Below are 15803 nucleotides of genomic sequence, written 5' to 3' on the forward strand. Positions count from 1 at the left end.
TTTTTTAAAGAGTTCGGGTCGGCATGTGCACAGCATGTCAGTGTGATGGAAATCTAACAAGCAAACAAAAAAGGGAAAAGTACAACTACATGTTAAAAAACGTTTCAGTCCGTATCCGATGCCAAATTGAAGCGGATTACACGCTAACCTTTATTCTGCGTATTTTCTAAAGTCCATTAACTAAAGTACGTCTCAATGCCACACTGTTTTTTTTTAACTGCCACGCTGTAGTTTAACCCATAACAAGCAATAGCACCCCGCTAATGCCTCAACGTGGGCCTACTAACAAAAAAACTTCGGATAAAAACTTGTTTGCAACGAAGAATTTTACATGATCGTAGAAAAAAGACGCATACCTTTTTCTAAATTATTCTTAAAATAGATTAAAATAAAAAATACATCAACATGGGCCTATTTATTCAAATAAACTGAATTATCATATTTGTCGGTTATATTACGGACCGTAACTATAATCTATTATTATATTATTATTAAAACAAGAGTCAAGCAACTCATCATAATCGTCCACATAGATTAAATTATATTGATCGTCAAATTTACTATGGTCCTGGTAATATATAGACATGTCTAATACTTGTATTTCGTTGTTAAAAAAAAATAGGTGAGTCGAGATGTCCGATGTAGTGAAGTTGAGATTTTACTATGGTCCTGGTACTGTCCAAACAAATGAGTTGGGAGCAGATCTGAGTGAATTTACTCACATAGAGGTGGCAATGAGCGCACCACAAACATGGTCTGTTAGTCAGTTGAAAGAATGGATTGCGGCAAGTTTAGGTCTTGATACTGAAACACACACCGTCGGTGTTCATGCATTGTGGACACGGTCAAGTTCAAAAATTTACTTTTATTTGAGGCCAATAGAGGGAGACTCCGATTGGGTGCGGTGGTTACAAGGTTGTGAACGAAGGGGATGCAATCCTGTTGCTTTAGTGCTTCCCGTCGTGAAGGAGGTCACTGCACATGAAGGCGAGGGTGGCTACGAAGGACATAGCAGTCAGGTAGAAGGAGGAAATGCTTATGGTTACGAACAAGGACAGAGCAGTCAGGTAGAAGGAGGAAATGCTTATGGTTATGAACCAGGGCAGAGTAGTCAGGTAGAAGGAGGAAATGCCGATGGTGATTACAATGGCGAGGTGGACGCTGACGAGGTAGATGGGCACATGCAGAACCAGATGGAAGAAGAAGACAGCGATGTTGAAAGGGGTCATGCCGGTGATTCTGACGAGTCAGATGAAGAAGAAAATGCAGAGGAGGTCCCGAATCCTGCATGGTGGAATCATGACTTATCATCTGCAATGACCGTGAATGATGGACATGATTCAGCCTGGCAATATCACCAGAACAATATTGCGACGGGTGCTATGTATCCGAACAAGCAAGCCCTAAAGGATGCAATAATTAATTGGGCAATGTCCACGCAAAGGGTTTTCACAGCTCAGGTGTCCAGTCAGAAATTCCTGACAATGGTATGCAAGAACGCAGATTGTCCCGCCAGGGTGCACGGCTTTCTCCCTAAGTATGGCACAAGTTGGGTGATAAGTGACTTAGTTAATCACACTTGTCTTATTCCCTGCATCCCTCAAGATCATGCCAACCTTTCATCCACGCTTATTGCTCGATTGTTTTACGATGAGATAGTGCAGGGCAAAGCTATGGAAGTGAAGGCAGTCCAGACAAAAGTCTTCGCCAGGTTCAAGTACATAATTTCTTATGGCAAGGCTTGGAGGGCTAAGCATGCAGCGCTTGAGAGGAGATTTGGTTCTTATTTTGATGCATATGACTCTGTTGTCTACCTCCACCACACCCTGCAGCAGCGGAATCCAGGCACCTATATCGATATCCAAGACATGTTCATGGCAGAGTTCCCAACTGTGAGGGTGTTGCATCGTCTCTTCTTCTCTTTCGGTGTATGCATCGAAGCTTTCAGGCATTGCCGACCGGTGATATGTGTTGACGGTACTTTTCTCACAGGCAAGTACAAGGGTCAGATCCTGACAGCCATAGGTCAAGACGGCCAAAATCAAGTCGTCCCACTGGCATTTGCTTTTGTGGAGAGGGAGAACATTGAAAGTTGGACATGGTTCTTCAGGCAGTTGAAAATATCAGTTGTGAAGGAGAAGCCCAATGTGTGCATCCTTCATGACAGGCATGCAGGTATACTCAGTGCGATAAGGACACTGACAAACCCAGGCCCTGAGGAACAAGTTCCATGGCAGGACTTGCAGAGCCGTTGGTGCATGCGCCATCTGGGGGCTAATTTCTTCTCGCAGTTTAGAAATAAGAACCTGATGAATCTGTTCAAAAAACTCTGCAAGCAAAACCAGTTATGGAAGTACAATTTGATACGCGACAGACTTAATGTGTGCACGCAGAGACACGTGAGGGACAGGAAAGCTGCAAGAGATGCAGCGGTGAGGGCACATGTTGAAGCAGTAGCTGCACAGTTGGCAACAGGAACAGCGGCCGTGGAGGAGGAGCCTGTTGGGCTATGTGACCTGCCAGGCTTTGACCCACCTGGTACTTCGAGCAGTGGATAGAGCATGAGCCTCTGGAGAGGTGGTCTTTGCTACATGACACACATGGAGCAAGGTACGGTGTCATGACAACGAACCTCGCGGAAACATACAACTTTGTCCCAGAGGAAACCGGGCATTGCCACTTACAACCATCGTTGAGGGTATTTTCTATGGCACCGTCAAGTATTTCAGAGACAGACGTCAAATAGCAGAGCAGCATATCTTGAACAACCCAAATACACGGTACTGTGAAAGAGTCACGAAGTACATGGACAACAAGATGCAAAAAGCTAGGTCACACACTGTAGTCGCCATCGGTAATCAAGAAAGAAGGTTTGAGGTCCGCTTAGCCAACAACAAATTCGGATGTGCAAATGAGTTGAGGATGCATGAGGTGAAAATTGGCAATGAAGCCTGCCCAACGTGTGAGTGCACATGCAATAAACCGAAATTGCTTCACCTACCTTGCTCACATGTACTTGCTGCTTGCAGGCAGCTTGGAATGGACGCAATTACGTTTGTGTCTCCATATTTTCTGAAAGAGTCTGTCCTCAATACCTGGACAGGTGAGCTGATGGGTTTTCGATCAATGGGTAATTTCAACAGCGTCAACCCCGCCGAAAGGCGTTACATTCCAAACCCAGAGCATATGCGTACAAGTAGAGGCAGACGGCAGTGTCAGCGCATCCGAAATGATATGGATGAATCTGAAGCAGGAGGTCCGACTAGGCAATGCATTCCATGCAATGAATTTGGCCATAGGGACACTAATTGTTCCACTTTCGTCACTGGGCGTGGACGAGGCAACCGGGGAAGAAGAGGAGGTAGAGGCAGTAGAGGAGTAAGGGCGAGAGGAAGAAGCTAAGCTAGCACTAGTTTGTTCTGAATTTGTATTAAGTGTGGTGTGGCACTACGTTCTGAATTTGTATTAAGTGTGGTGTGGCACTATGTTCTGAATTTGTATTAAGTGTGGAACTATGCTCTGAATTTTTATTAAGTGTGGCACTATGTTCTGAATTTTTATTAAGTGTGGCACTATGTTCTGAATTTTTATTAAGTGTGGCACTATGTTCTGAATTTGTAATAAGTGTGACACTATGTTCTGAAATTTTATTAAGTGTGACACTATGTTCTGAATTTTGTATGTGCAGGAATGTCGGGATTGTGGTTGCTGAATGGGGACATTGATAGGGGTCATTGTGCTGCGATATGGTATGAGCGCAAGCTTGAGCCTCTGGTCACTCACACTCCTAAGGAAAACTGGAAGATACACTCAGGATGGCTTCAGCGGTACGTGCTTTATTAATTTATACACTGACATGCATATTAATGGTTGAAATGGGAGACACTAACTGAAAAGTTCTCAGATGAAGGTTGAAATGGGCCGGCCTTTTACCTTTCGCGCGTCTGGTTGAGTCTATCCCGGGTGAGAAATGCCTCGCCATCGATGGGTCTTTGCTGAGCTGCTTAGTGGACCGTTGGAGGCCAGAGACCCACACATTTCACTTCAGATGCGGAGAGATGGCTCCTACTCTGGAGGATGTGTCACTTTTGCTCGGACTACCGTTGGCAGGTCATGCCATAGGTCAAGACGGCCAAAATCAAGTCGTCCCACTGGCATTTGCTTTTGTGGAGAGGGAGAACATTGAAAGTTGGACATGGTTCTTCAGGCAGTTGAAAATATCAGTTGTGAAGGAGAAGCCCAATGTGTGCATCCTTCATGACAGGCATGCAGGTATACTCAGTGCGATAAGGACACTGACAAACCCAGGCCCTGAGGAACAAGTTCCATGGCAGGACTTGCAGAGCCGTTGGTGCATGCGCCATCTGGGGGCTAATTTCTTCTCGCAGTTTAGAAATAAGAACCTGATGAATCTGTTCAAAAAACTCTGCAAGCAAAACCAGTTATGGAAGTACAATTTGATACGCGACAGACTTAATGTGTGCACGCAGAGACACGTGAGGGACAGGAAAGCTGCAAGAGATGCAGCGGTGAGGGCACATGTTGAAGCAGTAGCTGCACAGTTGGCAACAGGAACAGCGGCCGTGGAGGAGGAGCCTGTTGGGCTATGTGACCTGCCAGGCTTTGACCCACCTGGTACTTCGAGCAGTGGATAGAGCATGAGCCTCTGGAGAGGTGGTCTTTGCTACATGACACACATGGAGCAAGGTACGGTGTCATGACAACGAACCTCGCGGAAACATAATACATGTGTGAATACATAGACAAACAGAGTGTCACTAGTATGCCTCTACTTGACTAGCTCGTTAATCAAAGATGGTTATGTTTCCTAGCCATAGACATGAGTTGTCATTTGATTAACGGGATCACCTCATTAGAAGAATGACGTGATTGACTTGACCCATTCCGTTAGCTTAGCACTCGATCGTTTAGTATGTTGCTATTGCTTTCTTCACGACTTATACATGTTCCTATGACTATGAGATTATGCAACTCCCGTTTACCGGAGGAACACTTTGTGTGCTACCAAACGTCACAACGTAACTGGGTGATTATAAAGGTGCTCTACAGGTGTCTCCAAAGGTACTTGTTGGGTTGGCGTATTTCGAGATTAGGATTTGTCACTCCGATTGTCGGAGAGGTATCTCTAGGCCACTCGGTAATGCACATCACTATAAGCCTTGCAAGCATTGTGACTAATGAGTTAGTTGCGGGATGATGTATTACGGAACGAGTAAAGAGACTTGCCGGTAACGAGATTGAACTAGGTATCGAGATACCGACGATCGAATCTCGGGCAAGTAACATGCCGATGACAAAGGGAACAACGTATGTTGTTATGCGGTCTGACCGATAAAGATCTTCGTAGAATATGTGGGAGCTAATATGAGCATCCAGGTTCCGCTATTGGTTATTGACCGGAGAGGTGTCTCGGTCATGTCTACATAGTTCTCGAACACGTAGGGTCTGCACGCTTAACGTTACAATGACGGTTATATGAGTTTATGTGTTTTGATGTACCGAAGGAGTTCGGAGTCCCGGATGAGATCGGGGACATGACGAGGAGTCTTGAAATGGTCGAGAAGTAAAGACCGATATATTGGACGACTATATTCGGACTTCGGAAAGGTTCCGAGTGATTCGGGTATTTTTCGGAGTACCGGAGAGTTTCGGGAATTCGTATTGGGCCTTAATGGGCCGTACGGGAAAGAAGAGAAAGACCCCAAAGGGTGGCCGCACCCCTCCCCATAGTCTAGTCCGAATTGGACTAGGGAGGGGGGGGCGCTCCCTTCCCTCTTTCTCCTTCTCCCTTCCCTTCTCCTATTCCAACAAGGAAAGGAGGAGTCCTACTCCTGGCGCGCCCTCCTCCTTGGCCGGCGGCCTTCCCCTTGCTCCTTTATATACGGGGGCAGGGGGGCACCCCAAAGACACAACAATTGATCATTGATCTCTTAGTCGTGTGCGGTGCCCCCCTCCACCATATTACACCTCGATAATATCGTAGCGGTGCTTAGGCGAAGCCCTGCGTCGGTAGAACATCATCATCGTCACCACGCCGTCGTGCTGACGAAACTCTCCCTCAACACTCGGCTGGATCAGAGTTCGAGGGACGTCATGGAGCTGAATGTGTGCTGAACTCAGAGGTGCCGTGCGTTCGGTACTTGATCGGTCGGATCGTGAAGACGTACGACTACATCAACCGCGTTGTGTTAACGCTTCCGCTTTCGGTCTATGAGGGTACGTGGAAAACACTCTCCCCTCTCGTTGCAATGCATCACCATGATGTTGCGTGTGCGTAGGAATTTTTTTGAAATTACTACGTTCCCCAACATGCACCAGCCCATAGATTGAGCGCTGGAGCTTGCATACTTTGTTAGCATTCTTAGGATCGACAAAACCTTCCGGCTGCATCATATACAATTCTTCCTTAAGGAAGCCGTTAAGGAATGCCGTTTTGACGTCCATTTGCCATATTTCATAATCGTAGAATGCGGCAATTGCTAACATGATTCGGACGGACTTCAGCTTCGCTACGGGTGAGAAAGTCTCATCGTAGTCAACCCCTTGAACTTGTCGATAACCCTTAGCGACAAGTCGAGCTTTGTAGATGGTCACATTACCATCCGCGTCCTTCTTCTTCTTAAAGATCCATTTGTTTTCTATGGCTCGCCGCTCATCGGGCAAGTCAGTCAAAGTCCATACTTTGTTTTCATACATGGATTCTATCTCGGATTTCATGGATTCTAGCCATTTGTCAGAATCCGGGCCCGCCATCGCTTCTTCATAGTTCGAAGGTTCACCGTTGTCTAACAACATGATTTCCATGACAGGGTTGCCGTACCACTCTGGTGCGGAACGTGTCCTTGTGGACCTACGAAGTTCAGTGGTAACTTGATCATGATCGTCATCATTAACTTCCTCTCTAGTCGGTGCAGGCACCACATAAACATTTTCTTGTGCTGCGCTACTTTCCGGTACGAGAGGGGTCATCTCATCAAGTTCCACTTTCCTCCCACTTACTTCTTTCGAGAGAAACTCTTTCTCCAGAAAGGACCCATTCTTGGCAACGAAGATCTTGCCTTCGGATCTGAGGTAGAAGGTATACCCAATGGTTTCCTTAGGGTATCCTATGAAGACGCATCTTTCTGACTTGGGTTCGAGCTTTTCAGGTTGAAGTTTCTTGACATAAGCATCGCATCCCCAAACTTTAAGAAACGACATCTTAGGTTTCTTTCCAAACCATAATTCATACGGTGTCGTCTCAACGGATTTCGACGGAGCCCTATTTAAAGTGAATGCGGCAGTCTCTAAAGCATAACCCCAGAATGATAGCGGTAGATCAGTAAGAGACATCATAGATCGCACCATATCCAATAGAGTGCGATTACGACGTTCAGACACACCATTACGCTAAGGTGTTCCAGGCGGCGTGAGTTGTGAAACAATTCCACATTTCCTTAAGTGTGTGCCAAATTCGTGACTCAAATATTCCCCTCCACGATCTGATCGTAAGAACTTTATTTTCCTGTCACGTTGATTCCCAACCTCACTCTGAAATTCCTTGAACTTTTCAAAGGTCTCAGACTTGTGTTTCATTAAGTAGACATACCCATATCTACTTAAGTCATCAGTGAGGGTGAGAACATAACGATAGCCACCGCGAGCCTCAACGCTCATTGGACCGCACACATCAGTATGTATGATTTCCAATAAGCTGGTTGCTCGCTCCATTGTTCCGGAGAACGGAGTCTTGGTCATTTTGCCCATGAGGCATGGTTCGCACGTGTCAAATGGTTCATAATCAAGAGACTCCAAAAGTCCATCTACATGGAGTTTCTTCATGCGTTTGACACCAATGTGACCAAGGCGGCAGTGCCACAAGTATGTGGGACTATCATTATCAACCTTACATTTCTTGGTATTCACACTATGAATATGTGTAACATCACATTCGAGATTCATTAAGTATAAACCATTGACCAGCGGTGCATGACCATAAAACATATCTCTCATATAAATAGAACAACCATTATTCTCGGATTTAAATGAGTAGCCATCTCGCATTAAACAAGATCGAGATACAATGTTCATGCTCAAAGCTGGCACTAAATAACAATTATTGAGGTTTAAAACTAATCCCGTAGGCAAATGTATAGGTAGCGTGCCGACGGCGATCACATCGACCTTGGAACCATTCCCGACGCGCATCGTCACCTCGTCCTTCGCCAGTCTCCGCTTATTCCGCAGCTCCTGCTTTGAGTTACAAATATGAGCAACCGCACCGGTATCAAATACCTAGGAGCTACTACGAGCGCTGGTTAGGTACACATCCATAACATGTATATCACTATACCTTTGGTATTGCCGGCCTTCTTATCCGCTAAGTACTTGGGGCAGTTCCGCTTCCGGTGACCGTTTCCCTTGCAATAAAAGCACTCAGTCTCAGGCTTAGGTCCATTCTTTGTCTTCTTCCCGGCAGCTTGCTTACCGGGTGCGGCAACTCCCTTGCCGTCTTTCTTGAAGTTCTTCTTACCCTTGCCTTTCTTGAACTTAGTGGTTTTATTCACCATCAACACTTGATGTTCCTTTTTGATCTCCACCTCCGCTGATTTTAGCAATGAATATACCTCAGGAATGGTCTTTTCCATCCCCTGCATATTGAAGTTCATCACAAAGCTCTTGTAGCTAGGTGGGAGCGACTGAAGGATTCTGTCAACGACCGCGTCATCCGGGAGATTAACTCCGAGCTGAGACAAGCGGTTGTGTAACCCAGACATTTTGAGTATGTGTTCGCTGACGGAACTATTCTCCTCCATCTTACAACTGTAGAACTTTTCGGAGACTTCATATCTCTCGACCCGGGCATGAGCTTGGAAAACCATTTTCAGCTCTTGGAACATCTCATATGCTCCGTGCTGCTCAAAACGCTTTTGGAGCCCCGGTTCTAAGCTGTAAAGCATGCCGCACTGAACCAGGGAGTAATCATCACTACGCGACTGCCAGGCGTTCAGAACGTCTTGAGTTGCTGGGAAAACAGGTGCATCACCTAGCGGTGCTTCAAGGACATATGCTTTCTTGGCAGCTATGAGGATAATCCTCAGGTTACGGACCCAGTCCGTGTAGTTGCTACCATCGTCTTTCAGCTTGGTTTTCTCTAGGAACGCGTTGAAGTTGAGGGCAACATTAGCATGGGCCATTTGATCTACAAGACATATTGTAAAGATTTTTAGACTAAGTTCATGATAATAAAGTTCATCTAATCAAATTATTAACGAACTCCCACTCAGACAGACATCCCTCTAGTCATCTAAGTGATACATGATCCGAGTCAACTAGGCCGTGTCCGATCATCATGTGAGACGGACTAGTCATCATCGGTGAACATCTTCATGTTGATCGTATCTGCTATACGACTCATGTTCGACCTTTCGGTCTCTTGTGTTCCGAGGCCATGTCTGTACATGCTAGGCTCGTCAAGTCAACCTAAGTGTATTGCGTGTGTAAATCTGGCTTACACCCGTTGTATGCGAACGTTAGAACCTATCACACCCGATCATCACGTGGTGCTTCGGAACAACGAACCTTCGCAACGGTGCACAGTTAGGGGGAACACTTTCTTGAAATTTTAGCGAGGGATCATCTTATTTATGCTACCGTCGTTCTAAGCAAATAAGATGTAAAACATGATAAACATCACATGCAATCAAATAGTGACATGATATGGCCAATATCATTTTGCTCCTTTTGATCTCCATCTTCGGGGCGCCATGTTCATCATCGTCACCGGCATGACACCATGATCTCCATCATCGTGTCTTCCTGAAGTTGTCTCGCCAATTATTACTTCTACTACTATGGCTAACGGTTAGCAATAAAGTAAAGTAATTACATGACGTTTCAGTTGACACGCAGGTCATAAATAAATTAAGACAACTCCTAGGCTCCTGCCGGTTGTCATACTCATCGACATGCAAGTCGTGATTCCTATTACAAGAACATGATCAATCTCATACATCACATATATCATTCATCACATCCTTCTAGCCATATCATATCACATGAGACTTTTACGTGGCTGCTATAGGTTTGTAGCAAGAACGATTCTTACCTACGCCAAAACCACAACGTGATATGCCAATTTCTATTTACCCTTCATAAGGACCCTTTTCATCAAATCCGATCCGACTAAAGTGGGAGAGACAGACACCCGCTAGCCACCTTATGCAACTAGTGTATGTCAGTCGGTGGAACCTGTCTCACGTAAGCGTACGTGTAAGGTCGGTCCGGGCCGCTTCATCCCACGATGCCGCCGAATAAAGATAAGACTAGTAACGGCAAGTAAATTGACAAAATCAACGCCCACAACAACTTGTGTTCTACTCGTGCATAGAAACTACGCATAGACCTAGCTCATGATGCCACTGTTGGGATCGTAGCAGAAATTTAAAATTTTCTACGCATCACCAAGATCAATCTATGGAGTCATCTAGCAACGAGAGAGAGGAGTGCATCTACATACCCTTGTAGATCGCGAGCGGAAGCGTTCAAGAGAACGGGGTTGATGGAGTCGTACTTGTCGTGATCCAAATCACCGATGATCCTAGCGCCGAACGGATGGCACCTCCGCGTTCAACACACGTACGGTTGGGAGAGACGTCTCCTCCTTCTTGATCCAGCAAGGGGGAAGGAGAGGTTGATGGAGATCCAGCAGCATGACGGCGTGGTGGGGCGCCCCCCACCCCCAGGGTTTCCAACCCTAGGCGCAGGGGGAGGCCCATGGGGGGCGCACCAGCCCACCAGGGGCTGGTTCCCTTCCCACTTCAGCCCATGGGGCCCTTCGGGATAGGTGACCCCACCCGGTGGACCCCCGGGACCCTTCCGGTGGTCCCGGTACAATACCGGTGACCCCCGAAACTTTCCCGGTGGCCGAAACTGGACTTCCTATATACAAATCTTTACCTCCGAACCATTCCGGAACTCCTCGTGATGTCCGGGATCTCATCCGGGACTCCGAACAACTTTCGGGTTACCGCATACTAATATCTCTACAACCCTAGCGTTACCGAACCCGAAGTGTGTAGACCCTACGGGTTCGGGAGACACGCAGACATGACCGAGACGACTCTCCGGTCAATAACCAACAGCGGGATCTGGATACCCATGTTGGCTCCCACATGCTCCTCGATGATCTCAACGGATGAACCACGATATCGAGGATTCAATCAATCCCGTATACAATTCCCTTTGTCAATCGGTACGTTACTTGCCCGAGATTCGATCGTTGGTATCCCAATACCTCGTTCAATCTCGTTACCGGCAAGTCACTTTACTCGTTCCGTAATGCATGATCCCGTGACTAACTACTTAGTCACATTGAGCTCATTATGATGATGCAATACCGAGTGGGCCCAGAGATACCTCTCCGTCATACGGAGTGACAAATCTCAGTCTCGATCCGAGCCAACACAACAGACACTTTCGGAGATACCTGTAGTGCACCTTTATAGCCACCCAGTTACGTTGTGACGTTTGGTACACCCAAAGCATTCCTACGGTATCCGGGAGTTGCACGATCTCATGGTCTAAGGAAATGATACTTGACATTAGAAAAGCTTCAGCAAACGAACTACACGATCTAGTGCTATGCTTAGGATTTGGTCTTGTCCATCACATCATTCTCCTAATGATGTGATCCCGTTATCAATGACATCCAATGTCCATGGTTAGGAAACCGTAACCATCTATTGATCAACGAGCTAGTCAACTAGAGGCTCACTAGGGACATGTTATGGTCTATGTGTTCACACATGTATTACGATTTCCGGATAACACAATTATAGCATGAACAAAAGACAATTATCATGAACAAGGAAATATAATAATAACAACCATTTTATTATTGCCTCTAGGGCATATTTCCAACATATAGGAGTTACATGACCATCTTGAAGTACAAAAGATAGAATAAATCCTATGCTATCCTATACTTTCTAAATAATCACTATACTCAATAGCAGTAGTGTTGACTGGGTTAGGAAGATGGAGGAAGAGGTCTGCTAGAGGGTGGAGAACCTTTGCGAAAAGGGAAACCGGTAGACATCACATCATATAGCGGGAAGCCGATGACTTCAATACGTCAATATTAATAGTAGAACCTTTGAGTTATTTGGGACAGACCGGAATAGCTATTTGATACACCTTCACGACCTGGGTGGAAGAATTTGTTAGAATTTGCTCATTGGTACAACAAAAAACTCGTGGCCGCATGATGTCTATCCCCTGCAACCGCACTACGGTGCAGCGTCCGTCGCGGCACATCAGGCAAGCCGCGCTGCAGTAGGCCCTTGGAGAAGGCCACCGACTGCAAGCAACACCATTCCCGTGCCTCCAGGCCACCTCCCGCTGCTGTCGTAGCGCTTGTCTTCTCTCTGCAAGCTCCTTGGGGGAGAGGACGGTTATGTAGGAGAACGTCATGGGGGTTGTTGCAATGGTGTAGAATGCTCGCTGGTTATAGGCGGAGGAGGCATGGGGCGGCACAACCTTAGAGGAGAGAGGACCGATATAGATAGGACTTGGTGGAGCGATTTGTTTCTAGGTTGTAAAAAACGCGGTTAAAAAACGGAGAGCAAGAGTTGGGTTTTTTTAGGATAAAAATCGTTGAGGGGGGACGTTAGGGCGTTTGATCGATGGGGAGCGAGGTAACCAAAGGAAACAAAATGACCTACAGGCTCCACATTAATAGTAGAAAGATAATTGTATATTACTCCCTCGGTCGCATAGTGTCAAAACGCTTTTATATTTAGTCTAAAAAAATGCTCTTATATTATGGGATCAAGGGAGTAGAGCACAAACAGCACTTCATGGCCTCCGGTAACACGCGTGTTGGGCTTCCGGAGTCGTTGGGCCGACTGGGTCGGTCTTTGGCTTTGCAGTGTCCTTGGGTGACGCCGGCTGGGTTGGTGTTGGTCCTTGCTTCTTTGCGTACGACTGTATGGGGGTTATCCGAGTAGGAGTATTGTTACGTGGGAGAGGAGCTAGCTTCTAGCTGCGTGATCCTTTTTCGTCTGGAAAAAGGACGCGGGCGAGGAAGACATCGACACGGCCGTTGAATGAGAGCACGGCCGGAGAGGGAGTTCAATAAGGACTGAACCCAAATCAAACCGTTTAACCTACCCGTAACCATATCCACATCAGATATAACTTGGGGAAGGCGAAGGGGAACCCCCTGCTATATAAGTTCGGCCACCCACGCCCCAAACAAATCAGAACCAACCTTCCTCAAGTCGTGTCTTCCCCCGAGCAATCGAGTTGTGTTCCCGGCGATCGATCGATCTAGCTGAGCATCATGGTTTCCGCCGATGTGGCCCGCAACATCGTCGGCATCATCGGCAATGTCATCTCCTTCGGCCTCTTCCTCTCCCCTGTGTAAGCCCTCACCCCTGCTTCCATAGTCTCGTCTCCCTCTTGTCTAATCTGTATACATCGAAGGTGGTCGTGGCTTGTGGGTAGTAGCTAGCTAGGGCATGAATCTGATACTTGTTTTCTGCTTGTACGTACGCAGGCCAACGTTCTGGCGGATCTACAAGGCCAAGGACGTGGAGGAGTTCAAGCCGGACCCCTATCTGGCGACGCTCATGAACTGCCTGCTCTGGTTCTTTTACGGGCTCCCTATCGTCCACCCCAACAGCACCCTCGTCCTCACCATCAACGGCATCGGCCTCGTCATCGAGGGCGCCTACATCATCATCTTCATCATCTACGCGGCCAAGAACACAAGGGTACCTACGTGCCACCCTCCTAATGCCCCTCATCCGGCCTACTGTCTCTTTTCGGCGTTAGTTTCTGTACAGAAGATCCTCCTGCATGCCCTAACCCATGCCATGTGCCTGTGCTGTGCGTGCAGTGGAAGATGCTCGGCGTGCTGGCCATCGAGGCAGCGTTCATGGCTGCCGTGGTGGCCGGTGTGCTCGTCGGCGCCCACACCCATGAGAAGCGCTCCATGATCGTAGGCATCCTCTGCGTCATCTTCGGCTCCATCATGTACGCCTCCCCGCTCACCATCATGGTACGTACACCACCCCAACTTATGGATCGTCGACCCGTGATCTTTGATAACCTCTTTAACTTGTTAGTTCAGGTGGCTAATTATTCTGCGTTGTGCACGTATGGTGTGGTAATGATGCGTTGTCTAGAAAAATACCTGCCTATAATTTATTTTTAAAGTTCTAATGGATGCTTTTGACAGACCTTAATTTGTTAAGTAGTATACCTTGTTTGTTGTTGATTCTGCTTGAAAATCTATGCCATCTACAAGTTGCACCCACCTTTCATGTTTTAACGTTGGTGCCAAAACCCTGTTAAAAAAGTCCGAATTGAGTTGTTCACCTCTCACGCACCCAAGTTCTTCTACACTATGCTACATCATATATTTTTAATCAAAAAAGCCTACGGTTTATTTCTACCTCAAGGTAAACTTCCTTTACGGGTGAATTACTAGCTCAGGCTAATTGTTAATTACAGACGCTTTTACCAACTTACGAGTGTACTAAATACTAATATAACTCAAAAATTTAAGATGAAAGTAGTAACATTGTACTGCTTATTTGCAGGGTAAAGTGATCAGGACCAAGAGTGTGGAGTACATGCCATTCTTCCTGTCGCTGGTGAACTTCCTCAATGGCTTGTGCTGGACGGGCTATGCGCTCATCAAGTTTGACATCTACATCACGGTATGTACATACACATACATATTGGAAATAAGAACTCGCAAACCCAGCCAGACATACAATCAAGAACTCCTCAGCGCGGATTGATCTAACTGTTATGTCCCCTTTAAATTCTGTGCAGATCCCCAATGCCCTCGGTACAATCTTCGGCCTCATCCAGCTGATCCTGTACTTTTACTACTACAAGTCGACCCCCAAGAAGGGCAAGAACGTTGAACTTCCCACTGTCCTCACCAAAAACACCGTTACCAGCGGCAACGTCTCCGTCACCGTTGAGAAATAAACTTGGCTTCGTCTTTAGCCCTGAAGATTTTGAGTAGTTAATACCGGATGATACTTCAACAAGTTGATGTTAATTAGTACTACTTTTTGTTAGCTATCAGAGTCTTAGATTGCCTTTAATTTCGTGAACCATTGTCGTCTGTCCGAGACTACTAGTGCAAATTACAAGTGTATATAAATACCAATGCAGCTGAGTTATCCCAGAGATATATATTATGACACCATGTATGCTTGCCTGTTTTCAATCTGCTCTTACGTGATGATACGATTGATTTGTTAATTACAGCGTGTGATGGCTTTGTTAAATTAAATTATTCAATATCCATGATGTGTTTGTATTATGTTTCGGGCAAGGTCCTCTTTTGTTCTGCACAAAAACACCCAAAGGGCATCTTATTGGTGATGCAACTTGAACCTGGTGTGAGCGAAAAGGAGCTAATTTTTTTTAAATAATACATTTTTTTATTAAATTACAGAAATAATACGCCGAAAATATTATTTTTAAAAATAATACACCGTCGGCCCGCTGCAGGCCGACTGGGCCTAATCGGCCCACAGCAGGCCGACTGCGGGCCCGGCTGGCACGCGGCGGCCTCTGATTGGTCGGGCCACATCGCGAGGGGGAGGGATTGGGCTGTCGGCGTGGTGCGCCCCTGTCGGCCTACCGCCAGCCGATCGGCCAGCTGCTGGCCGACAGGGTGCTGCCACCTGACGCGCTGGCCGGCCCGTGCCTTATCCTCCCCTTCCTCCCTTCTTCTTCTCCCCTTGCTCGCTTCTTCTTCTGTTCTCTGTGTT

At 46.6% G+C, this 15803-nt stretch overlaps 1 protein-coding gene across 1 annotated transcript; it reads left to right on the top strand.

Moving 5' to 3' along the window:
* Positions 1-13345: 13345 nt before the first annotated feature.
* On the top strand, positions 13346-15473 carry LOC141040625 (bidirectional sugar transporter SWEET6b-like). The gene is made up of 5 exons (XM_073506742.1): positions 13346-13425; positions 13562-13778; positions 13904-14065; positions 14610-14729; positions 14848-15473. The coding sequence occupies exons 1-5, from the start codon at positions 13346-13348 to the stop codon at positions 15007-15009; spliced, it is 741 nt and encodes a 246-aa protein (XP_073362843.1). The 3' UTR covers positions 15010-15473.
* Positions 15474-15803: the final 330 nt, after the last annotated feature.

This window comes from Aegilops tauschii, chromosome 2 (genome assembly GCF_002575655.3).
Source record: "Aegilops tauschii subsp. strangulata cultivar AL8/78 chromosome 2, Aet v6.0, whole genome shotgun sequence".
Classification (NCBI taxonomy): domain Eukaryota; kingdom Viridiplantae; phylum Streptophyta; class Magnoliopsida; order Poales; family Poaceae; genus Aegilops; species Aegilops tauschii.